The sequence below is a fragment of the Nelumbo nucifera genome, chromosome 5 (genome assembly GCF_055504915.1).
Source record: "Nelumbo nucifera cultivar China Antique chromosome 5, China Antique-T2T, whole genome shotgun sequence".
Taxonomy (NCBI): domain Eukaryota; kingdom Viridiplantae; phylum Streptophyta; class Magnoliopsida; order Proteales; family Nelumbonaceae; genus Nelumbo; species Nelumbo nucifera.
In genome coordinates, this window is record NC_142653.1 from 79,902,055 (window position 1) to 79,923,174 (window position 21,120).

At 40.0% G+C, this 21,120-nt stretch overlaps 1 protein-coding gene across 3 annotated transcripts in view; it reads left to right on the top strand.

Annotated features, from left to right (window-relative positions):
• The first annotated feature begins 4,969 nt into the window (after window positions 1-4,969).
• SDG40 (SET domain group 40) overlaps window positions 4,970-21,120 on the top strand; it is a 34,755-nt gene continuing 18,604 nt past the window's right edge. For 2 of the 3 annotated variants that reach the window (XM_010253897.3, XM_010253895.3), the window contains exons 1-4: window positions 4,970-5,233; window positions 5,385-5,532; window positions 5,684-5,815; window positions 5,907-6,047. In XM_010253897.3, coding sequence (XP_010252199.1) covers window positions 5,088-5,233; window positions 5,385-5,532; window positions 5,684-5,815; window positions 5,907-6,047 — 567 coding nt within the window. In that variant the 5' untranslated portion in view covers window positions 4,970-5,087. The remainder of the gene's footprint in view (window positions 5,234-5,384; window positions 5,533-5,683; window positions 5,816-5,906; window positions 6,048-21,120) is intronic. The other variant, XM_019197155.2, reaches the window with a different exon arrangement.

Consider the following 21,120-nt stretch of genomic DNA (forward strand, 5'->3'; position numbering starts at 1 on the left):
AGTTTATAATAATAATAATAATAAGTAATAAATAAAAATAATAATCATATAAAATAAGGAATAATAACTTAAAAGCAAGTTGGGATTAAAAAACGAAGAAAAAATAGCAAACAAAAAAAAATCATAAATCATAAAAATTAAAATAATAATAATAAAATCAAGAGGAAGGTGAAAACAAGGAAAATAGCAAATAAAAAAATGAGAGAATAAAATTTATATGGAAAATGATACAAAATATAAAGGAAAAAAGAGAGAAAATCATGAAGGCAATACAAATGGATAAAATCATAAGAGTATGAAATTCCTTTGCTTGTTCTTGGTTGTAAACTGTGAGCATTGGAGTAGATCAAACTTTTTTAGGTTTTTGAATGAAACTTGCTTGCTGGTTGCTAATGGCCATCGTTTTTTCTTGAAATTATTGTTTAATTAATAAAATCATTTTCCCCTCATTTTTCGTGTGTTTTGGAAATATCCTCTTGATTTTTATAATTTTCGTGATAGAGGTCCATCTTGTTTGCATCGCACTGCATTTTGCATTCTTTCAGTATAGTCGACCATAGAGGCATTAGTGGCTCTTCCAACTAAAGAGCATTATTGAGCCACCTTCCTAAATTGCTTATCCTTACCATTCCTAGTCAGTTGATTTTCATCCTAGTGCAACTAGAGCCTAATAAATCATCATCCATCATACTCAGCTCCGTAAACTTCCACCTTTCCATCATTATCCTTCAGACTCTTTGATTAGATAGCTAGCTCATAGTAGCTACCCTCTTCGTAGGTGGTTGGTCCATTCCTAGCTTCATGCATATTTCTTTATTTACCCTGGTGTTCACCCTATCTGTTTTTAAACTAGGGCAAGCTGGTTTTACTGTTGTTTTTTCGATGCTTTATCGGCACTACGTGGTTTTTATATAAGTTTTGCATTCTGTGTATCCCATCTTAGTTGCCTTAGGTAAAACCTCCCACCACATAGCTCCTAAATTATTTCTCACTCCCTTCAGTTGGCCAAATAATTTAATAAAACAAATAATGCATTAATAAGAGAAAATTGTTAGCCACCTTTTTGAGTTTGAAGAGTTTCTTCAAGATCATGGTGTCTAGTCCAAAATGAGTTAAGACATTGGATTCAGAAAGTATCATGTCATCAAGATTAGATAACCCTAAAGAGTTGCAATTCTTCTTTGGTCAGGACCATTTTCAAATTTTTTCACGCGATGATTTAGGTCAAGTACATTCTATGATTATCTTCGAATGCTAGGGCATCCCATCGACCAATGTATTCCTCTCCAGTTTGTAGTATAGAATCTTATCGATAGTGGAATATTTCAACCTTAACAGCTTATCGCGATTTTTGATCATTTGGTTTCGTGTTCCTTTTTTCTTTTGTTTATAGTCGAAGTTGTAAATAATCCGAACTACGCTCGGTTTGATCCCTCATGTGGGGTACGTAAGCAGCCTGGGTAATAGTGTTTAGGTTCAACTGGGATAATAAAATAAAAATGAAATCTCATAATCAAGTGAATTTCTTGATCAATGATATTTACATTCAAATTATCTTCTTTTCCAGTTTTAGACTCCTTCTTACCTATTAAACAACCTTAGGTTGCTTCCCTAATAGGTCTAGTCACACATTAGCCACGCATTCCTTTTATCATTATCTCGTATTTCATTCACTTCACCAATGGCACACGCATACGTGCACATTTACGTTTTTCCATTATTCTATCGCATGCATACATTGTCCATTATTCGAAAATCCAATGCTCTAAAGAGGGGAGAGAAAAAAAAAGTAAGAGAAATAAGAACAAGATAAGGGGCCTATTAGGCGAGTCTTTCCGAGCTAATTTTGGGAAGCTTCAAATGAAGCTTTTTGTGTTTTTCGCGTTTTAATCTTGCGCAGAAAGACGTGCATCTGCCAAACATGATTTGGGCTACTCAGATCTTCATGCAAAAGCTCAATATGTCTTTTGCATGTCAAAGTTACTAGAAAATCTTCCCAAAAAAGACATGCCAAATGGGCCCAAGATTAACCCAAAAGATTCTAAGCATGTTGTCACTACTCTATAATAATAAAAATGTCCTAATTTTTTAATCAATTAGTTTTTACCTAACAAAGGACTCGATTCATCTTTTTATCATTTCGTTTTGCAATTTGTATATTAAGTTCAATTTTTCTAAGTTAGTGTTTTGAGTTTTACTTAGATGTTCTATTTTGTCATTTTGATAATAATGTAGCAAGTTTTAATAAGAAAGGGATTTCCCAACCTTGGAAGAGATAGAGTCGCCACTTCCTTCAGGGGATTGTATGAGCATAGTATTCTATAATCATAACTTAAAATGAACCTCGAAGGCATAACTTGGTGAAGTGATGATTGCTAATTGAAGATTCATCGCTAGAAATGTCTAAGGAGGGGAAGGAAATCCTATAAAACTAAAACAACAATATCCATCTCCAAGCGCATCCATAGATAAACCCACCATTAATAGCTCAAACTAGGGTAGTCATAAGGTTGAATTCATTGTGATGGGATATGCACTCCTTTTGATACGTTTTATGAGCCAACATAGAATGAAGGTGTCATATTAACTTAGTGCTTTACTGACTAATTAGGGAAAGGACTGTAGGTCATTATCTGTTGTTTTTATTACCTCAAACTCATTGCCACTGTTAACACCACTAGTTAGCCCATTGAGGTGATTCATTGGACATTCTTGTTTGTTAAACCAATCAAATTCTCAATATGCTTCTTTCGAAAATGCTAGAAAAGGTTTTAGAAAAAAAAAAGAAGGAGAAGAAAAAAAAAAGAGGAAAAGAGAAAACAGGGGAATTGGAAAAGAATAAAGAAAAAAGAAAAGAAAATAAGGAAAGAAGAGAGGAACGGAAAGAATCACTCTCATTCGGGTGACTTCAAAATTTCCGATGTTGAAGTTGTCAAATAACATAAATGCCCTTGATTCAGTTAAACTCGAGTTGTGCTTGACATGTATATCTTCCCTATGTCTTATGCATTCAGTATAGAAATGATGGGAGGCCCTCTTTTGGCTATTTGCTTTATCCTTTTTCGTTAAACCCTCTTTATTGCTTATTCCACTAGTTATCCCTTTGAGCCTTTATAGTAAAATTCCTTCAAGTAAACCTTTCTAAGAAGCGAATGTCAGATGTTCAATTCTACGTGTGGACCTCAATCAATTGAGAAGAAACATAAAGAAATAAATGAATATGAAAAATTGGGGCAAGTGCAAAAAAAAAAGAGAGAGAGAGAGAGAGAAGAAAATAAAAAAGATGAAAAGGAAAGGAGGTTGTAAAGATAAATTGGGGTAGCTAGCTATTGTGACAAAAAGAAGAGAAGAGCTAGTGAGAGCAACTAGGGCAGATATGACGATCAAATTGATAAGATATTGTCCAATAGTGACATAATTTCTCGGTTTTTTTTTTTTTTTTTTTTATTTCAGCCTTACCTATTTACATTTCGTCTTATAATAAAGTCCTCCTTGATCACCTAGGTGCATAACCCATTATATTAAAAGACAGGAAGATCTTTTTCATCTATGGCTATGAGAATGTTAAATCAAGAAAAAGAATAGGAGCGCAAGAGCATAATCTTGAGAAAAGCCCTATAAATTGATTTAAAGATCCAATACCCATTATAGTTTAAATTTCTTGAGCATTTTATCATTTGTTTTAGAACCCTTGTCCAAAGCCACGTTTTGTCCTACTTAAAAGTCCTCGATCCCTGATACATTGGCAATTAGCATTGGATAGACCTAAGTGGACCGGCAAAAAAGGATCTGACAAAAAAAAAAGAGAAAAAAGAAAAAAAAAGGAAAAGGAGAATTAGATCATGGTGATCCTTTAAAACTAGGGGTAAAATGGTCCAAAAGAAAATATTCCTGTTAGAAGTGTCATGCATTAGAAAGTTGAGTAGCCAAGCAAGTGAAGTGATCAATCACCTGAAGTGCAGCAGAATTACCACTTAATCCGGTTTGAGTAAATTCAACTCTTACCCTCACTTGAAGTTTAATAGTATCAAAGTACATAGTACATAAAATGCTTTTACCTTAGTATTTGTGCTTTGAAAACCATTTGGGTGAAAAATTTTGTAAAGTATGCTTTATAGAACAAAAGAACCATTTCTTGTTTGGTAAAAGCACATCCATTCATGCATCTGGTGACGGTTTCCGATGATTTGGTGGTTGAGACCGGCGATGGCGGTCTAATTCCTGTAGCGACGAGCAATGGTAGGGCCGAGAGTTGTACTAGAGAGTGGTCACACGTACCCATTTGCATAAAAATGGAAGTACTATTTCGCCAAAAGCACAAAGTATAAGGCACTATTTGGGTAGACTTCTACTTTTGTACTTTTAACAGTACCAAAGTATAAAGTACAAAAAATGTTTTTATTTGGTGTTTTTGCTTCGAAAACCGTTTAGATAAAAAATTTTGTAAAGTATGCTTTCCGGAACAAAAGAACTATTTCTTATTTGGTAAAAGCACGTCCGTCCATGCTTTCGATGGTTTGGTGGCTGAGACTGACGACATTGGTGTAACTCCAATAGCGGCGAACAGAGGTAGGGCCGAGAGTTGTATTGGAGGGTGGTCACCCGTTCGCACGATAACGAAAGTAATATTTCACAAAAAGCACTAAATATAAAAAGCCAATTTCGTGCTGTTGGGGTTTTTTGTACTTTTAATAAGTATAAAAGGTGAAGCACAAACTATATAATACAAACATTATATCGTACTTTCCATACTTTTATACTTTCAAAAGTATGAAAGTACTTTATAAAAATCTATCCAAACAGGACAAGTATGAAAATACTTTATAAAAGTCTATCGGGCCTAAAAAGCCAATTTCATGATTTTAGGGGGTTTTTGTACTTTTAAAAAGTATAGAATTAAAAGCAAAAAGTATGCAATATAAACATTATATCACATGTTTCATACTTTTATACTTTTAAAAGTCAGGGCCTAAAATTTAGGTTTTAGTAATTAGGTGAAACATTAGTCTCTGAAACTTGAGTCAGTTGAGTGAGTTGAAAGCTCCGACTCGTGAGAGTCGAAGCCGAGGCGAGACCAGGAGAAAGAAATGGGGGGAGAGGCTGGAAACCTGGAAACTTTCTTGAAGTGGGCCTCGCAGTTGGGAATCTCAGACTCAACCAATCCCTTGCAATCAACGACTGCATTATGTTTGGGCAATTCCCTTTTCGTTTCACACTTTCCGGACGCAGGGGGGTAAGCAGTCCTTATGGCCTATTTCTTTCTCTCAAAGAAGTCATTTTGGCATTATTCTTTTTTTGAAGATTAGCAAAGCAAATCTATATCATCATCTTCTCGAATTTTTGAAAACTGAAATGACTTTCTTCTTATTTTGAGAATTCTGCAGTAGAGGTTTAGCTGCTGCCCGTGAACTTAGGAAAGGAGAGTTGATTCTCAGAGTGCCGAAATCCGCTTTGATGACAAGGGAAAGTCTGTTGACAGATCAGAAACTTGCCATTTCTGTCAACGGATACTCCCATCTCTCTTCTACTCAGGTGATTCTCAAATAAATTGCTTCGCTTAAACTTCGAAGTTCTAGAAGGTTTTTCAGTTGCTTAATTATGTTTTTAAGTTGCTACTTTCTTTTTAGGAGTTTTAAAATCTATATCTTTTGGAAAATTTATTTTTTTTCAAACTTTTCTGCAGATATTGGCCGTATGTTTATTAGCTGAAATAGATAAAGGAAAGGCTTCTATGTGGTACCCTTACTTAGTTCAACTTCCTCGCAGCTACAACATACTAGCGAGCTTCACTTGGTTTGAGACTCAAGCTCTGCAAGTTCAGTTTCGTGCTTTCTAGCTTAGAATTTATTTAAAACTATTGCTTTTAAAGGTTGTAACGTTCTGTGTGATCTTCATTGCCAATCTAGGTGGAGGATGCTGTCTGGGCTGCAGAGAAAGCTAGATCAAAGGCTGAACTGGACTGGAAAGAATCGGTTCCTGTCATGAAAGAACTGGAGCTGAGACCTCAACTTTTAACGTTTAAATCATGGCTCTGGGCTTCTGCAACTGTGAGACCACTTTGACTATTCTGTAAGAAATGGACATTTGTGTTTTTGACACATGCAAATATTTTGCGTCTTGTTTCTTTTATTTGGTCCATCAGTTTATCAGTGAGGGCTGTTCAATCAGCAGTGGATCTTGTTGGCTGTATTTATCTTGATAGGCTATTGTAGCTTTTATTTTGACAACTAAGGGAAATATTGTATGAAAAAGGCAAGGAGCAAAAACTCCATGGACATAGCTTACATGGTCTTCACAGTATGGCTTATGTATGAAAGATTCACTGATTTACTGCATTTAAATGATTTAAAAGAAAGATCTGCAGCATATATATCATGGGTTCACTCAAATGCCATACTTAATCATCTAAGCCTTGTCCCAACTATATGCGGTTGGCTACATGAATCCTGTTCTTCCGCTCCGTTCTGTTCAGTGTCATATCCATCATTAAATTATGGGCACTTAAATCATTTCTTATTACTATCACCCAAGTCCCTTTCACTCTACCCTTAGCTTGTCTAGCCCCTTCAACTTGCAACATATCACATTTGAATCATTACAGGAATCAATGAAAGAAAAATCCTCAAAATTAGATAGGTTAAGGACCAAAAAGGACTTGGGTGGGAGTTATAAGAAATGATTTAAGCACCCATAATTTAAAGATGGATATGGCATTGAATAGAGTGGAATGGCGAAATAAGATTAATGTAGCTCCCCCATATGGTTGGGACAAGCCTTAGGTGATGATGAACCATGAAAGGATGAAGATATATTAATCCCTCAATGTTTCTGATTTTTTTTTTTGACCAATGACAGAATTCAATTGTATTAAAAGAATTCAAGAATACATACAATATTTCAGGGAGAGATAAAATGACTTAACTCTCCCCCAAAACAACAAGAAGATTACAGAATTTCCCAAAACAATTGGCCCCTACCCACCCCCTGTTTTGCCAAGTTATCAGCAAAGGCATTTGCAGTTCTTTTCACCATAGAACCTGGATTTCCACTCCCCTTAGCAGCCACTTAACCTCTCTTCTCTTATTAGCATAGATCCAAAAACCATTACCCTTCCTTAATCAATTTAACACTAGCTGTGAGTCTCCTTCAATAATCAATTTTTGGATGTTTAGCTCCTTTGCTTTCCTTAGCCCTACTAAGAAAGCAAACAGTTCATCTCTAAGAGAATCACCCAACCCAATGGGACCTGAGTATAATGCAACCACCTTCCCACTTTCATCTCTGATTACACCTCCAACACCTGATGGTCCCGGGTTGCCTTCACTACTCCCATCGAAGTTTAACTTCAAAAACCCCAGGGGTGGTGGTGACCACAGAGGGCGCACCATTGATTGAGTCGGCACAGAGGAGGCTACTTCCTTCCAATTGTTCAGCAGCATACCCGTAGAGACACCAACAAACAACTCCAAAGTTTTCAACCATTGCATCACTCTAACTGTTATGACCTCAATAAGCTCTTCTTTCTTTCTCAGAGAAGGTTCTTTGATTCCCTTCTTCCTACAATGTCCAATAGATGGCAGCTCTCAAGCATCTCCACATGATTTTATCTCTTTTCTTCAGCCACCTAAAGAAAGAAGCAACAAACAAACCTTGTATGCTTGGGGGAGGGAGCCACCTGCAACCAAATAAATCCACAAACCAAACCCAAATATCAGAACTGAAAGGGCAAGAAACTAATAGGTGGTCGGGGCTTTCACTATTAGCCTTGCATAAGATGCACCAATGTGGGGACAAGCACCTATTAGGCCTTTTCCTTTGGAGTAAATCACAGGTATTACATCTTTCCAAGAAGGCTTCCGAATAAAAAGCTCCAATCCTTGGAGGGATCAGTTTACCCCAAACTCCTTTATTGGAAAATTTTGAAGGCTATTGTTAGTAGAGTACACCAAAGACTTAAAGAAGGAAGCACAGGAAAGGAAACCAGAAGGGGTTAAGGGCCAAATCCTATTATCCCTTTTTGATTGGTCTAAAACCACCCCATTCAAAATTTGAACTAACTCCAGAGCATCCTTAAATTATGAGTCCCTAAGGCCTCTTCTAAAACCCAAATCCTAGTCAAAACTAAAGGTAGACTCAGAAGGGACTAGAAAGGAAGACATAGGTTCCCCTTTATACTGAGAGAGGGAGAATAAGGATGGGAACTTATCTTTTAATGGAACTTCTCCCTCCCAAAGGTTTTCCCAGAACTTCACCTGGTTACCAGAGCAAAGATCATACCTGATGTGATGCAAGAAAGAAGGGAGAATGGCATGTATGGATCTCCAGAGTCCCACCCATCATCAACAAGCCCATGTATACTTAATATCACCTTAGCCCACAACTTACTCTGTCCTCTGTTAATCTCCATAGCCACTTTCCCAAAAGAGCTTCATTTCTCTTCCTAATGTTTCCTAGTCCCAAACCACCATCCTCCCTACTTCTAGAGACAATCTCCCACTTCACCCTATGGTCTTTTCCTGTCCTCTCCTGGCTCTCACAAGAAGTCCCTCATAAGCTTTTTTTGATAAATAACATCAATTCCATTAAAATAATGAATAGATACAAGAAAATCCCCTTAGAGGCACGAGGAGCAGCCTCTCCAAACAGCAAATACACAAACTACAACAGAGAAAACATGAGTGTTGAAATTAAAACAATAGTTACAATTGTGCCCAGAACAATGTTTCCCTATTTATCCCTTGTTTTGCCAAGACATCAACAAAAGCATTAGCTGATCTCTCAATCCATTGTACTGTTATAGACATAAGCCATTTGAATTTTTTTAACTCATTTTTGTAGCCCCAAGTGACATCCTCCGGATTATTTAACCAGTCCACCATTGTCTTAGAGTCTCCTTCAATCAGAAGCTGCTCCACACCCACTTCTTTTGCAAGAAGTATTCCTTGTATTGCAGCTAACAGTTCTGCCCGGGTAGAGTTCCCAACTCCTAAAGGGCCAGAGTAGATTAAGACAATCTCTCCAGCCTCATTCCTCAGTACACCTCCCATCCTAGAGGGACCTGGGTTACCCTGACTGCTCCCATCAAAATTCAGCTTCAAAGAACCAAGAGGAGGGGGGACCCAGCTAGTCACTACCCTTCCCTTGTAGGAGGAACAACTTGCTACCAATTTCCAATCCTTCCAATAATCAAGAAAAGTGAAATGGTTAAATAATTCTAGAGTCTTTAACCAATGTAATGACCTGGACATAATTCTGTCCTTTAAGGCTTGACTGCTTTTTCCTTTTTCTTGGAAGATTTTGGCATTCCTTTCTTCCCATATTGTCCATAACAATGCTGCTTGCGAGCATCTCCACATTTTCCTTCCTCTTTTATGGGGCCAAGAGAAGAAAGAAGGGTTAAAGATTGTGCTTATTTTTGCTGGCATATCCCAACTATACCCAAACAAGGATAGAAGCCAAGCCCAGAGCTCTACAGTTACACTACAAGATAAAAATAGATGATTACAATCCTCACCATGAGATCTGCAAAGAATGCACCAGTTTGGTGAAATACAAAGGATGAGTCTTCTCTTTTGTAGGTTATCCATTGTGTTTACTTTACCATGCCACACTTCCCAGCACAAAGCCATAACCTTGGGGGGGACCGGTCTACACCAAACTTCTTTGGAAGGGAAACTCTGTTGAGAGGGAGATTGGCAGAGGAACTTGAAAAAGGAGCCACAAGAAAAAGACCCATTGGGGTGAATGGCCCAAATCCTTTTATCAGGTTTCGAGGGATCCAACCAAACCTTATCAAGGAGACACAGAAGAGTAGACAAATACTCAATTTCCTCATCCCTTAACCCTCTATGGAAGCCAAAATCCCAAGACAAAGCTGGTAAGAATAAATTCGACGGAAGGAATTTTGAGATCACCTCATTTTTATACAAGGAAACAGAGTACAACGAAGGAACAAGGTCTTTCAGAAGGAGATCACCAACCAAAATGTCCTCCCAAAACCAAATAGAATTACTTGAACAAGCATCATACCTGACATAACTGAGGAACTACGGAAGAATTTTGTGAATTGCTTTCCAAGGTGTGGTTAGGTTAGCCCTCCTTGATGTACCAACATCCCAACCACTCTCTGAACATCCATGAATACTCTTCACTATTCGTGCCAGAGTCTATCCTGCTCCAAAGGCCATCTCCACAGCCACTTCCCTAACAAAGATGAGTTCTTTTTAAGCACATTCCCGAGCCCTAATCCTCCCTCCTCTTTGCTTCTACCCACAACCCCCCAATTAATTAAGTGGTCCTTTTTACCTTCTCCCAGTTCCCATAGAAAATCTCTCATCAATTTTTCCAACTTCTTCGCTTCCCTAGATGGTATCCTAAAGACAAAGAGATAATAGGTAGGTAGATTCATGAGGGTAGCTTTTATCAAAGTGATCCTCCCACCCAAAGAGATATAATTTTTCTTCCATACAGCTAATCTCTTTTCTAATTTCTCCAAGATTGGGGTCCAGAACCTACTCTCCTTAGGGTTTGCTCCCAACGGAAGCCCTAAGACAAAGGCCAGGAGGAAATGGAGCACTCAAGACAGCCTGCAATCGCCTCAACCTCCTCAAAAACTAAATTTACTCCGGCTATGCAGCTTTTTCCTAGATTGATTTTCAAATTAGAGACTCCTTAAAAAACTGTAATCAATTCTTTCAAAATTTCCACCTTCTCACCGAAGCCTCCCTCATAGAAGATCATCAAGTCATCTGCAAATTGAAGGTGAGTGACTGGAATTCGGTTTGTGCCTTCTCTCCAACCCCTTATCACATCTTCCCTATCAGCCCTAGTGATAATTCGACTAAACACATTAGCTACCAAGGTAAAGAGGAAGGGTGAAAGTGGGTCCCCTTGTCTGATTCCCCTACTAGCTGGAAAAAAAAATCCCTCACCACCCCGTTTACTAGGATGGAATAGTGACAAGAGCTAACACAACTAGTCATCCAACTACACCATCTTTCCCTGAACCCGCACTTCCTCAAAACCTCTAGTAGGAACTGCCAGTCCACCAAGTCATAGGCTTTCTCCAGATCAAGCTTACAAACAAAGCCTCTCTGTTTGGACCTCTTCATCTCTTCCACACATTCATTGGCAATCAGAATCTGATCAATTGTTTGACGCCCTTGGATGAAAGCCCCTTGAGCCTGACTAATAATGGAGGGGAGGATTTCTTTAATCCTTAAAGACAGGACCTTGGCCAGGATTTTATAAATACTAGTCACCAAACTAATTGACCTAAAATCTTTAGGATGGAGAGCATTAGCTTTCTTTGGAACTAGAGCCAAGAATGTAGAATTAATGCCTCGACTGACTATATGCTTCTCTGCAAACTCATTAAAAACCTCACAAAGATCACCTTTTATCACCAAACAATCCTGGTAAAAAGCCATTGTAAAACCATCTGGTCCTGGAGCTTTGGATCTATCCATCAAAAACACCGCTTTCCTAATATCTTCTTCCTCAAAGTTTCTTTCCAACCACCTAACCTGATCTTCCTCCAACCTTGGCCAATCAATCCCTTCGATTTCCCTCCTCTCTTCCAAGGGTCTTCTGTAAATTGATTTGAAATGTTCAACAAACTTCCTAGCAATATCATCCTGGTTAGTGAATTCCTCCCCCCTACCTCTAACTTAGACACAATTTTTTTTCTCCTCCTCCCATTTGCTACATCATGAAAAAACTTAGTATTCCCATCACCTTCCTTAATCCATCTATGCCTCGATTTCTGCCTCCAGCTTATTTCTTCCCTCAGTAGGACCTCTTCTAGGTCCTTCTTCAACTATCCCCTCAGAACTCTCTCCCTCTCCTCCATTCTAGATTGAGCCTCTCTTTCATCCAATTCTTCTATCCTAGAGATTAGATTCACTTTTTGCTCCTCAAGTCTTCCAAAATGTTCCTTATTCCGAACTTTTATTTTTGCTCTTATCCTCTGTAGTTTCTTGTGAAATCTAACCCCTTTCCATTTTATCCCCCTCAATTCTTCATTCTACCAAAATTTTACTTTATTAACAAAATCCGGGTGGGTTAGCCACATGTTTTCAAACCTAAAGGGTTTAGGTCCACTGATAAAATCTTCCACACCTATTCTTATAGGACAATGATCCGAGGTCACCCTATGCAAAGCTCTAGACACCAAGTTTCCCCAATAATTCTCCCAATCAACATCAAAGATAAATCTATCCAACTTCGACCACAAGGGCACTTCCTGTAAATTAGACCAAGTAAATCGAGCTTGCACTAATGGGATCTCCTTTAACTCACAATCAGCAATAAAGCTATTAAACTTTCTCATACTAGTTGTGATGGTTTGTTGAGAGTTATTAGTTTCTTCAGAAAATCATATCACATTAAAATCCTCTCCCAAACACCATGGACCTTCCCATAAACCTTGAATTGCATACAGTTCCTTCCACATGTCATTCCTTTCTCTATAATTATTGGGATCGTAGACACTAGTTAACACCCAAGTGAAGTCTTCCTCTACATTCTTAAATTTGATGGAAACTGAGAATCTTCCTATTAACTCCTCCACTAACTCTACTACATCATCTTTCCAAAGTCATAAGCTTCTCTAAACTTTTACTTGCACCCTTAGGGATCCTAAAAATAGATAGATAGTACATTGGCAAGCTAGACAAAGTGGACTAGGCTGCATTGGGCACATCTTTCCACGTGGTCTTTTGACTGTTTACAAGCCGAGAAGACCGAAAATCGGTCTATTTCTGTTTGGTGCACAGAAGATCTAACCGCCAAAAGCCTGAATGCCAAAAAGACGCGAAAAGCCCATTTTGGGCTGCCCAGATCTTATGTCAAAAGCTCAATGCGTCTTTTGACTGTCAGAGCTACAAGAAGATCTTCTCAAAAAGACTTGCCAAACGGGCCCTTAATCAAAGTGATTTTGCCCCCCAAGGATAAATAATTCTTCTTCCAAGAAGCCAACCTTTTGGTGAACCTGTCAACTCCCAGGCTCCAAAAACTGTTATTCCCCGAATTATCCCCAAGAGGCAACCCCAAATACTTCAATGGCTATTGTGAAACCTCACACCCCAAAATTTCAGCCCTTTCTCGCATAGCACTCTCCTCCATGTTAATCCCCACTATACAACTCTTATCAAAATTCACCTTCAAATTTGACATTTTTTAAAAAATTTGCACTACCATCTTCAAGTTCCTAACCCACCCCACCTCCTCCTCGTCGCAAAACAAAATTGTATCATCAGCAAATTGTAAGTGAGTGATAGGTATTCCATCTCTTCCAACCCTCCATTCCTTCACTAGGTTCATGGAATATGCCCTCTCTATTTGTCTCCCCAACACATCTGCAATCAAGGTAAAAAGGAATGGTGAGAGAGGGTCACCTTGTCTAATTCCCCTTATAGCCGGAAAGTGACCCACCATTGTCCCATTCGCCAATATTGAATAATGACAACTCTCAATACGCCCCAAGATCCATTTACACCATTTCACTCCAAATCCAAAGCACTCCATCACTTGCATTAAGAAGGACCAATCAACCATATCATAGGCTTTCTCCAAATCTAGCTTGTATACAATCCCTTTCTTCCTTCTCTTCACCTCCTCCACACATTCATTTGCAATTATGATTTGATCAACAATTTGCCTCTTACCCACAAAGGCCCCTTGATTCTGTGAGATTATGCTTGGCAGTACCTCTCTAATTCTTTGAGACAAGACCTTAGCCACAATCTTATACAAACTATTCACCAAACTGATAGGTCTAAAGTCTTTTGGTTGACAAGCTCCATCTTTCTTTGGAACTAAAGCAATAAATGTTGAGTTCAAACCTAGATTTATCACCCCTCTATCAAAAAAATTATCAAACATTTTCATAATATCTTGCTTTAGAATCTCCCAACAATCCTGATAGAAAGCCATAGTAAAACCATCCGGCCCTGGTGCTTTGGATCTGTCCAATGCAAATATAGCTCCCCTGATTTCTTCCACCTCAAACCTCCTTTCTAACCACACCTTGTCCTCCTCCAAAAGTTTAGGCCAATCTAGACCTTCCAACCAAAAATTCTGGTCTGAAGGTCTTCCATAGATGGACTTAAAGTGCTCTACAAAAGCATTGGCTATCTCAGCCTGTTGAGTAAGGACCACCCTCCAACCTCTAGTTTAGAGATAAGATTCTTCCTTCTTCTACCATTGGTCATTGCATGAAAAGACTGGTATTCCTGTCACCCTCTTTCACCCACCTATGCCTAGATTTTTGCCTCCAACATACCTTTTCCGGATATAGAATATCCTCTAATTGTTTCTTGAGCTCCCACCTTTCCAACTTGTCCCTCTCTTTGAATGTGCCTCCCATTTCTTTAGCATCCAACTCTTCCATTTTTCTGATCACTCCTTGTTTTCTTTCCTCAATTCTACCAAACTGGAGGGTGTTCCACTCTTTAATCTTTCCTTTCAGTTCCTTAAGTTTCCAATGGAACTTCATGCCCTCCCAATTTGCATTTGGATTACTACCATTCCACCACGACTTGACCAACTCAACAAAGCCCGGGTGGGAAAGCCACATATTCTCAAACCTGTTTGGTGATGGTCCTCTACTTCCCTCCTCTCTCATTAGGGTGATAGGCCAATGGTCTGAAGTAATTCTAGGCAACATCCTAGAAGTAACCACCCCCAATGCTCCTCCCAATCTGTAGTGAACAAAAATCTATCCAACTTCGAGCAGATTGGATTTAACTGTAGATTGGACCATGTGAAACAACCATGCAAGATAGGAACCTCTTTTAACTCAAAGCCATTAATGAAACTATTGAAATTCCTCATACTAGTTATCCTTTCTCTCCTCATATTATTAGTCTCTTGCGGGAATCTGATGACATTAAAATCTCCACCTAGGCACCAGGGGCCCTCCCACAGTCCTCTGATATCTCCCAATTCCTCCCAAAGTTCACCTCTCTCCCTATAGCCAGTTGGGCCATAGACATTTGATAGGACCCACTCAAAGCCATCTACCAACTGCCTAAACTTGATGGATACAGTAAACCTTCCAATAAGCTCTTCCACTCCCTCCATAACCTCATCCTTGCACAGAGTTATTATTCCCCCTGAACTCCCCCAGGAAGGAACTCACTGCCCACTTAATACCTCTTTCCTTCCAAATAGATCTAGCCCATCTACCATCAAACTCCATCATCTTTGATTCTTGAATGAGAACTACATCCGGATTTTCTCTTCTTATTACTTCCTTGATCATAGCCCTTTTCCTTCCTCCCCCAAACCCTTAACGTTCCAGCTCTAAATTTCATTTTCACTTCCTTATAAACCCTTGTCTCTGCCCCCTAGTTATTCCCCCTTCTTCTCCCCTTACTCTCACTAAATCTCTTATCCTCCTCAACCTCTCTCCTTAATCTTTCAGCTTCACTGAGCTTCCTCTTTCTAGCCTTAGACACCTCCTTCCTTTTTCTTTAAAAAACTTTGATATCCTTCGGGTCCTTTATTTTACAACCTAGCTGGTCTACAAGCTCAGCCATTGAGTCTTCCTTTTCCTTCCCCTTGATCTCACTACGCTTTCTTAGATCCTCATTTTTGTCTAAGCCTAACTCCTCTATCTGCTGGCTTCCACTTCTTTACTTTTAAACTCTTCCAAAAGGTTTTCTATTAATTTCCAGATTCTTTCCCCCTCTTCCTCCTCTCTTTCCCTTAAGCTTCTCTTTTCCCTACCCACCTCCCCACTCTCCTTCTACGCTTGCTGCAAGATGGCAACCTGGGATTCTGCAATAGGGACAACAGACAAGGGAGAATTAGTATCAAACTTGAAATTCACAGTCATACCTTGATAGGGTTCCAACACTGGTTCAACACATAAACAAAGATTTCTGCTCCAACTCGAATATTAGGAATTTGGTGTTCATGACTCTCCTTAGCAGGAGCAGTTTGAAGTGGAAGACTTCCTGCCATTGGTTTACCCTGTGATATAATCCTTAGGCTCTCTTGCTCACCCCAGATTTGGTCATCGGAGCGTGGCTGCCTGCGATCACCGCATACCAGCCTATCAGTTATCTGCACCTTGTTCGGAACTTGGACAGTTTCTTCCTTATTCAAATCCAGATGGACTCCCCCTTCAACCAAGCCATACTCGGTATCGTTCCTGTCTGCCGAACTGTTCGGCAGCTTCAGAGTGGAGTTGACTTCCTCCAAGCCCACATCAACATCGAAGAGAAAACTAGTGTCAAGCAAATCTTCTTCCAGCAAAACCACTTCTGTCACCTCTTCAAGTGAATCAGTCTCTGACCCAACTGAAGAAGAAACTTCCTCTTCATCAAACAAATCATAATCGACTCACCCTCCATCTTCCCGATCTCTCTCCTCTGTACGTGTCCTAGCATATCTGGGGTTTGGGCTATGCGAACCTGTCCTGTCTTCCTCCTCATCTATTGGTGTTCTTGAAACCCATTTAAAATTTTGCTTGTTCGGCCTACTCAGGCTGTTCTTCGACTGGGTCTTCTTTGGGGAAGAAGATAGACCCAGATGTCTGTCTATAGTCCTTCCCCCCTTACTTACGCTCACGTGACTTTTAAGTGAGTCACATGAAACTTCCGTCCGGCTCAACCCCTTAGCCTGACTGGTCTGTTTCTGGTCTGGTTCATGTACCTTACCCTCCATGATTTGCCCCTGGTTCGGCCCCCTTTTGACCACATCAGCAAAGGATGACTCCACCTCCTGAAAATTTAAACAAATTTTTTGAATTATTTTCTTTAATTATGCTGCCGCCCAATAAAACCCTGCTACTTGACTGTTCCTTTCCCCTAAGTAGCTCGCCCCTCCTATCTTTATTACCACCATCTTTCTGCATGCCATGTGGGTTCAAAGAGTCCACGTCATCATCGTCTTCCTCTTTCGAACACTGGCTCCACAGAGTCGCTTCAGCTTCTGTCAGAATCCAAGTTTTCCTCCATAGACCATCTGGAAAATAGCCACCACCCAAGGAACCTCTTCTGGCTTCATCACACACAACTTTATTTCCACAGCTCGCAAGTTGCTAAAGCTGCAATCCACCATTAAGCCCCCCATTGCAGAGATTATCTTCCCCACATTCTTCTTCCTCCAGAAGTTAAAGGGCAGCCCAACTAGCTTTAACTTAATGCTTCCCATGGAAACATCCTCCTCATTACAAGACATAAGCCACTCTTCGATGGTAATCAACACTACCTGTGTTTGAAAAGAAGATAACTCAATCTTCTCGCCCCCTGCATCTAGAACCGATCTATTGTCACTGAAGGGCACTACCAATGCATCCAAAGGAAGCCTAATCTTCTTCGCAATATCTGCTATAGTAGGCTGCCAGTCTGTAACCTCCGTGCCAGCAGTTAGTATGTATCTGTTCTCCCATATCCCTTTCTCCACTTCCATCTTCACTGAGCAGGAGATCGTAGGTTGTTCTGCCATTGCCGATTGTCTTTCCTTTACGTCACTGTTCTCCGTTTCATCCCCCACTGAAACCTCGATTTCTTTCTCCTGTAAATCCTTTTGCACCCCATTCTTCACCTCCTCTGTCAGAACTAGATACTCCTGTAACCTCCTGGCAAAGAGTCTCCACCCTTGTTTATTTCCTTTTGGAATACAAAGAGTCTCCACCCTTGTTGTTTATTTCCTTTTGGAATACAAACCATCTTTCTCTTCCTTTCCCTGAAACACTCTGATAACATTATGTACCAGCCCTTCTTGTTATTCCTCAGTTCAACACCAAAACTCTTCCCTTCCATCTTCAGTTGCCCCTTACATCCATTCTCTTTCTTCGAGTAGATAGCTCCATCCACTAAACCTTTTATCCACACCACAGCATCCCTGAACATAAAAACAGTGGCTTTTTTCTCTTCTTTAATCTTCAGACAAGCTTGACCGTTGTTTCGGCAGTCCTCGAACACAAATTTCTTAGCTTTAAACACCATTTATCTTCTCCATCTCACAGCCGGATCCTCCTCAATGTTTCTGATCCTATTTATAAGAGTTCTACCCTCAGAATTGTCTGCCTTTCCCTACAAATCTGAACTTATATCTAAGTTTGTGGTTTTCTTTGCTTCAGGTTTAAATTGGAACTTTGGATTCAGAAGAGGTCTTAGGGAAGTGGAGTTTGAATCCCTCATCTTTCTTTTGACCAGATTTGATTTAGTTTTTTTTTGACCAAAGTGTGGAGGACACTAGGGTGTGGTCAATTTCCCTGGTTGGCTTTTTTATTTATGCTTCTTTCTTCAACTTTTTAATACGACCAAATACCTTGGGGGTTTAACTTCCCAGTGAAAGAAATTTGGAACAAGCCTAACCCTCCCAAAATTCAGTCCCTTTGTTGGGAGGTCTTCCTTGGAACGATCAATACTTGTGATGTGTTGTAGAAAAGAAGGCCAAACAAATGCTTTTCCCCTCACATGTACTTTTTTGATGTAGAGGCTGCAACACTTAACTATGAAGAAACATGTGACAAATCTAGAAGGAACAAGAAAGAAAGTGAAGCATTCTCGTGCTTGAATTTAGCTATTTTCTTGTTTATTATTTTGTTTTGATGATTTCCTAGGTTGTTTCTTAGTTAATTAATGATTTCTACTGGATTGTTATTTTTTTTGAAAGATAAAGAAAAAAATTATTAAAATCAATGTTTTAAAACATGGAGGCGTGACCCGAGGCATTCCACTACCTAGAGGCGTGAGGTGTAGTTCAAAACATAAGAGGCGTAAGCCTCCCGAACACAAGGAGGCATAAGCCTCCTTAAGAGGAGGGAGACAAGGAGGAAGGAGGAGGAGACATAAGCCTCCTTCTCGGTCACATGCTCATCAAACACCGAATGCGTCACCTTTCTAAATTGCAGTACGTAATCGAGCAGCTCCTCTTCAAACTTCTGTTCCACATTTCTCAGGTCTGCCATTGTCTTCTTGTGCTCAAGGGTGAACTACTTTGCAACAAATTTCTCTACCAACTCTTCCTAGGAATCAATGCTCCCTACAGCCAGATTCATAAACTAGGAGTAAGCTGGCCTGGTAAGTGACTTAGAAAATTCACGCACCTTGAGGTCTCCATCTAGTGCGAAGGGGCCTAGAGAATCTTCAAACTTGCTGATGTGTCTTGGGGATTGCCGGACTGTCCATCATAGAAGCACCATTGCTGGGGAGGGTGGTACCCTATTGGATATGTCTTCTGCAAGATCCGAGTAGTGTACGACTTCTGTAACACAGTAGTAGTATGAGTCTTCCCTTGTCTCACCTCAATCAGGCTTTGCATGTAATCATGGAGCTCTTCTTGATTGAGTGGTGTTTCTGAAGGGCCATCGGATCTCCCTGCTGCTGTCATAATCAGTGGTGGTTTGATATGACGGTGTGGGTAGTGTTCCTTACAAAAAGCATAGATCTGAATGGATCTGGTCTCTGGAATGCTAGATCAGGGGTCTCTAGTGTTGTAAGTTGAGAAACTGGTGCTGGCTTGGCCTGGTACCGATGTTGGGTGGCCGACTGAAGCGGCTGATAGACATCCACTGGTGGCTGAGTTTGAGGCTCTAGGACTAAGGTTGTTGGAGTAGCTGGAGGAGCATCTCCTTGATCTCATTCTGCTGCTGCTCTAGGCAGTAAATACGTTCTACCTCATGGAATCCCGTGGCTATACTATCCAGTCAGCTGTCTATTCTAACGACTCGATCAGTGAGGTTGTACAACTTATCAGCCAAGGTCTCAGTTCTTCGCCATCTTTGTACTCAAACTGAGGTTCAATAACAATCTACTGCTGGCTTTCCATCAGATCTTCAGGGGTCGGAGCCAAGCTTCCTTCGGGAGTCTTCATTTTCCTCGACACCATTATCATGATTAGGAATGAATCCAGAGATTCTAAATTTAAGTCTAGGGGAAAGGCACAACAATGGTCTACTTGAAAGATGGTAGATGGCCTTATAGGAGGAGTTTCTAGTGAGTTGAGAGGTTGTAGAGGGTGGTTTTCTTAGATTGGAGATCTGAGGTCAGGAAAAAGAAGGATGAGAGTAGAGAAATTAGTCGGTCTTCAGAGAAGCATAAATCACACAAGGTTTGGTTATGAACGCGTGAGGGGGGGCGTCTCTCGTAGATCCCTTATTTATAGATTTCCTAGGAAAGAGAGGGAAACTTTCCTGCTTTGGGAATGTTGTTACAAGTTTGTTAGATCTGAGACACCTGGCCAGTCAGTGAGCAAGGGTGCAATTACTCTCTTTTTCGGATCCTCAGGTGGGTATGTTAGGGAAGTGTGACCCAAAATGCTTAAGTATTGAATAGCGTTTGTGATGAGCAATGTGGAATTATGGAGAAGTTGCACTATGTGTTCTCAAGACGGGTGGGCAATGTGGGCTTGTGAAGTCCTGCTACAATATGGACCCAAAGCATGATAAGGCACTGTAGAGTTGTTACCACGATGTGAGATGTGTCAAGGAAAATGTGATGGGGGAGCTATGTACACGCAATGGGTGCGTTGAGGGTTGCAACGAAGGATCTATGCGACGAGTAGTCGATTACCAGATGGAGGAAGATTTTTTTTTGATCAATTAAAAGAAATTTTATTAATGAAGCTTGAAGATTACAAAAGGATGGGTGTAAAATTCACCCTAACAATATAAGGATTTATAGATTGCCCAAAAGAAATGTTGTCTTAAAGCCCCTTGCTTTGCTAGAGTATCAACTCTTCCATTTTCTGTTCTTTTCACCCATTTGAAAGACACATTAAACTCCCTTATTAAATTCTCAATCTCCTTGAATTTGTATTGGAAAACCCAAGGGATTTGGGTGCTGCATGTTGTCCATGAAATGACTACCTGAGAACCCCCTTCCACTTCTAGATTGTGGAAACCAAATTGTTTGGCAAGTTTTAATCCCTGCAATAAGCTTCCCATTTCTGTTGTTAGTGCATTCCCTTGCTCCAAAGGACCTGAATTTGTGCCACCACTCTTCCTTTTGAACTCCTGAAGACTCCCTCTATTCCAGCCAATCCCACTTCGCAAATGAAGGTTCCATCAAAGTTGACCTTTATGAAGTTAGAAGCTGGGGATTTCCAAATCATAATTTGCCTTTCCTTTTCTTGAGCAGAGAGTGCCACCTCTTTCCAATT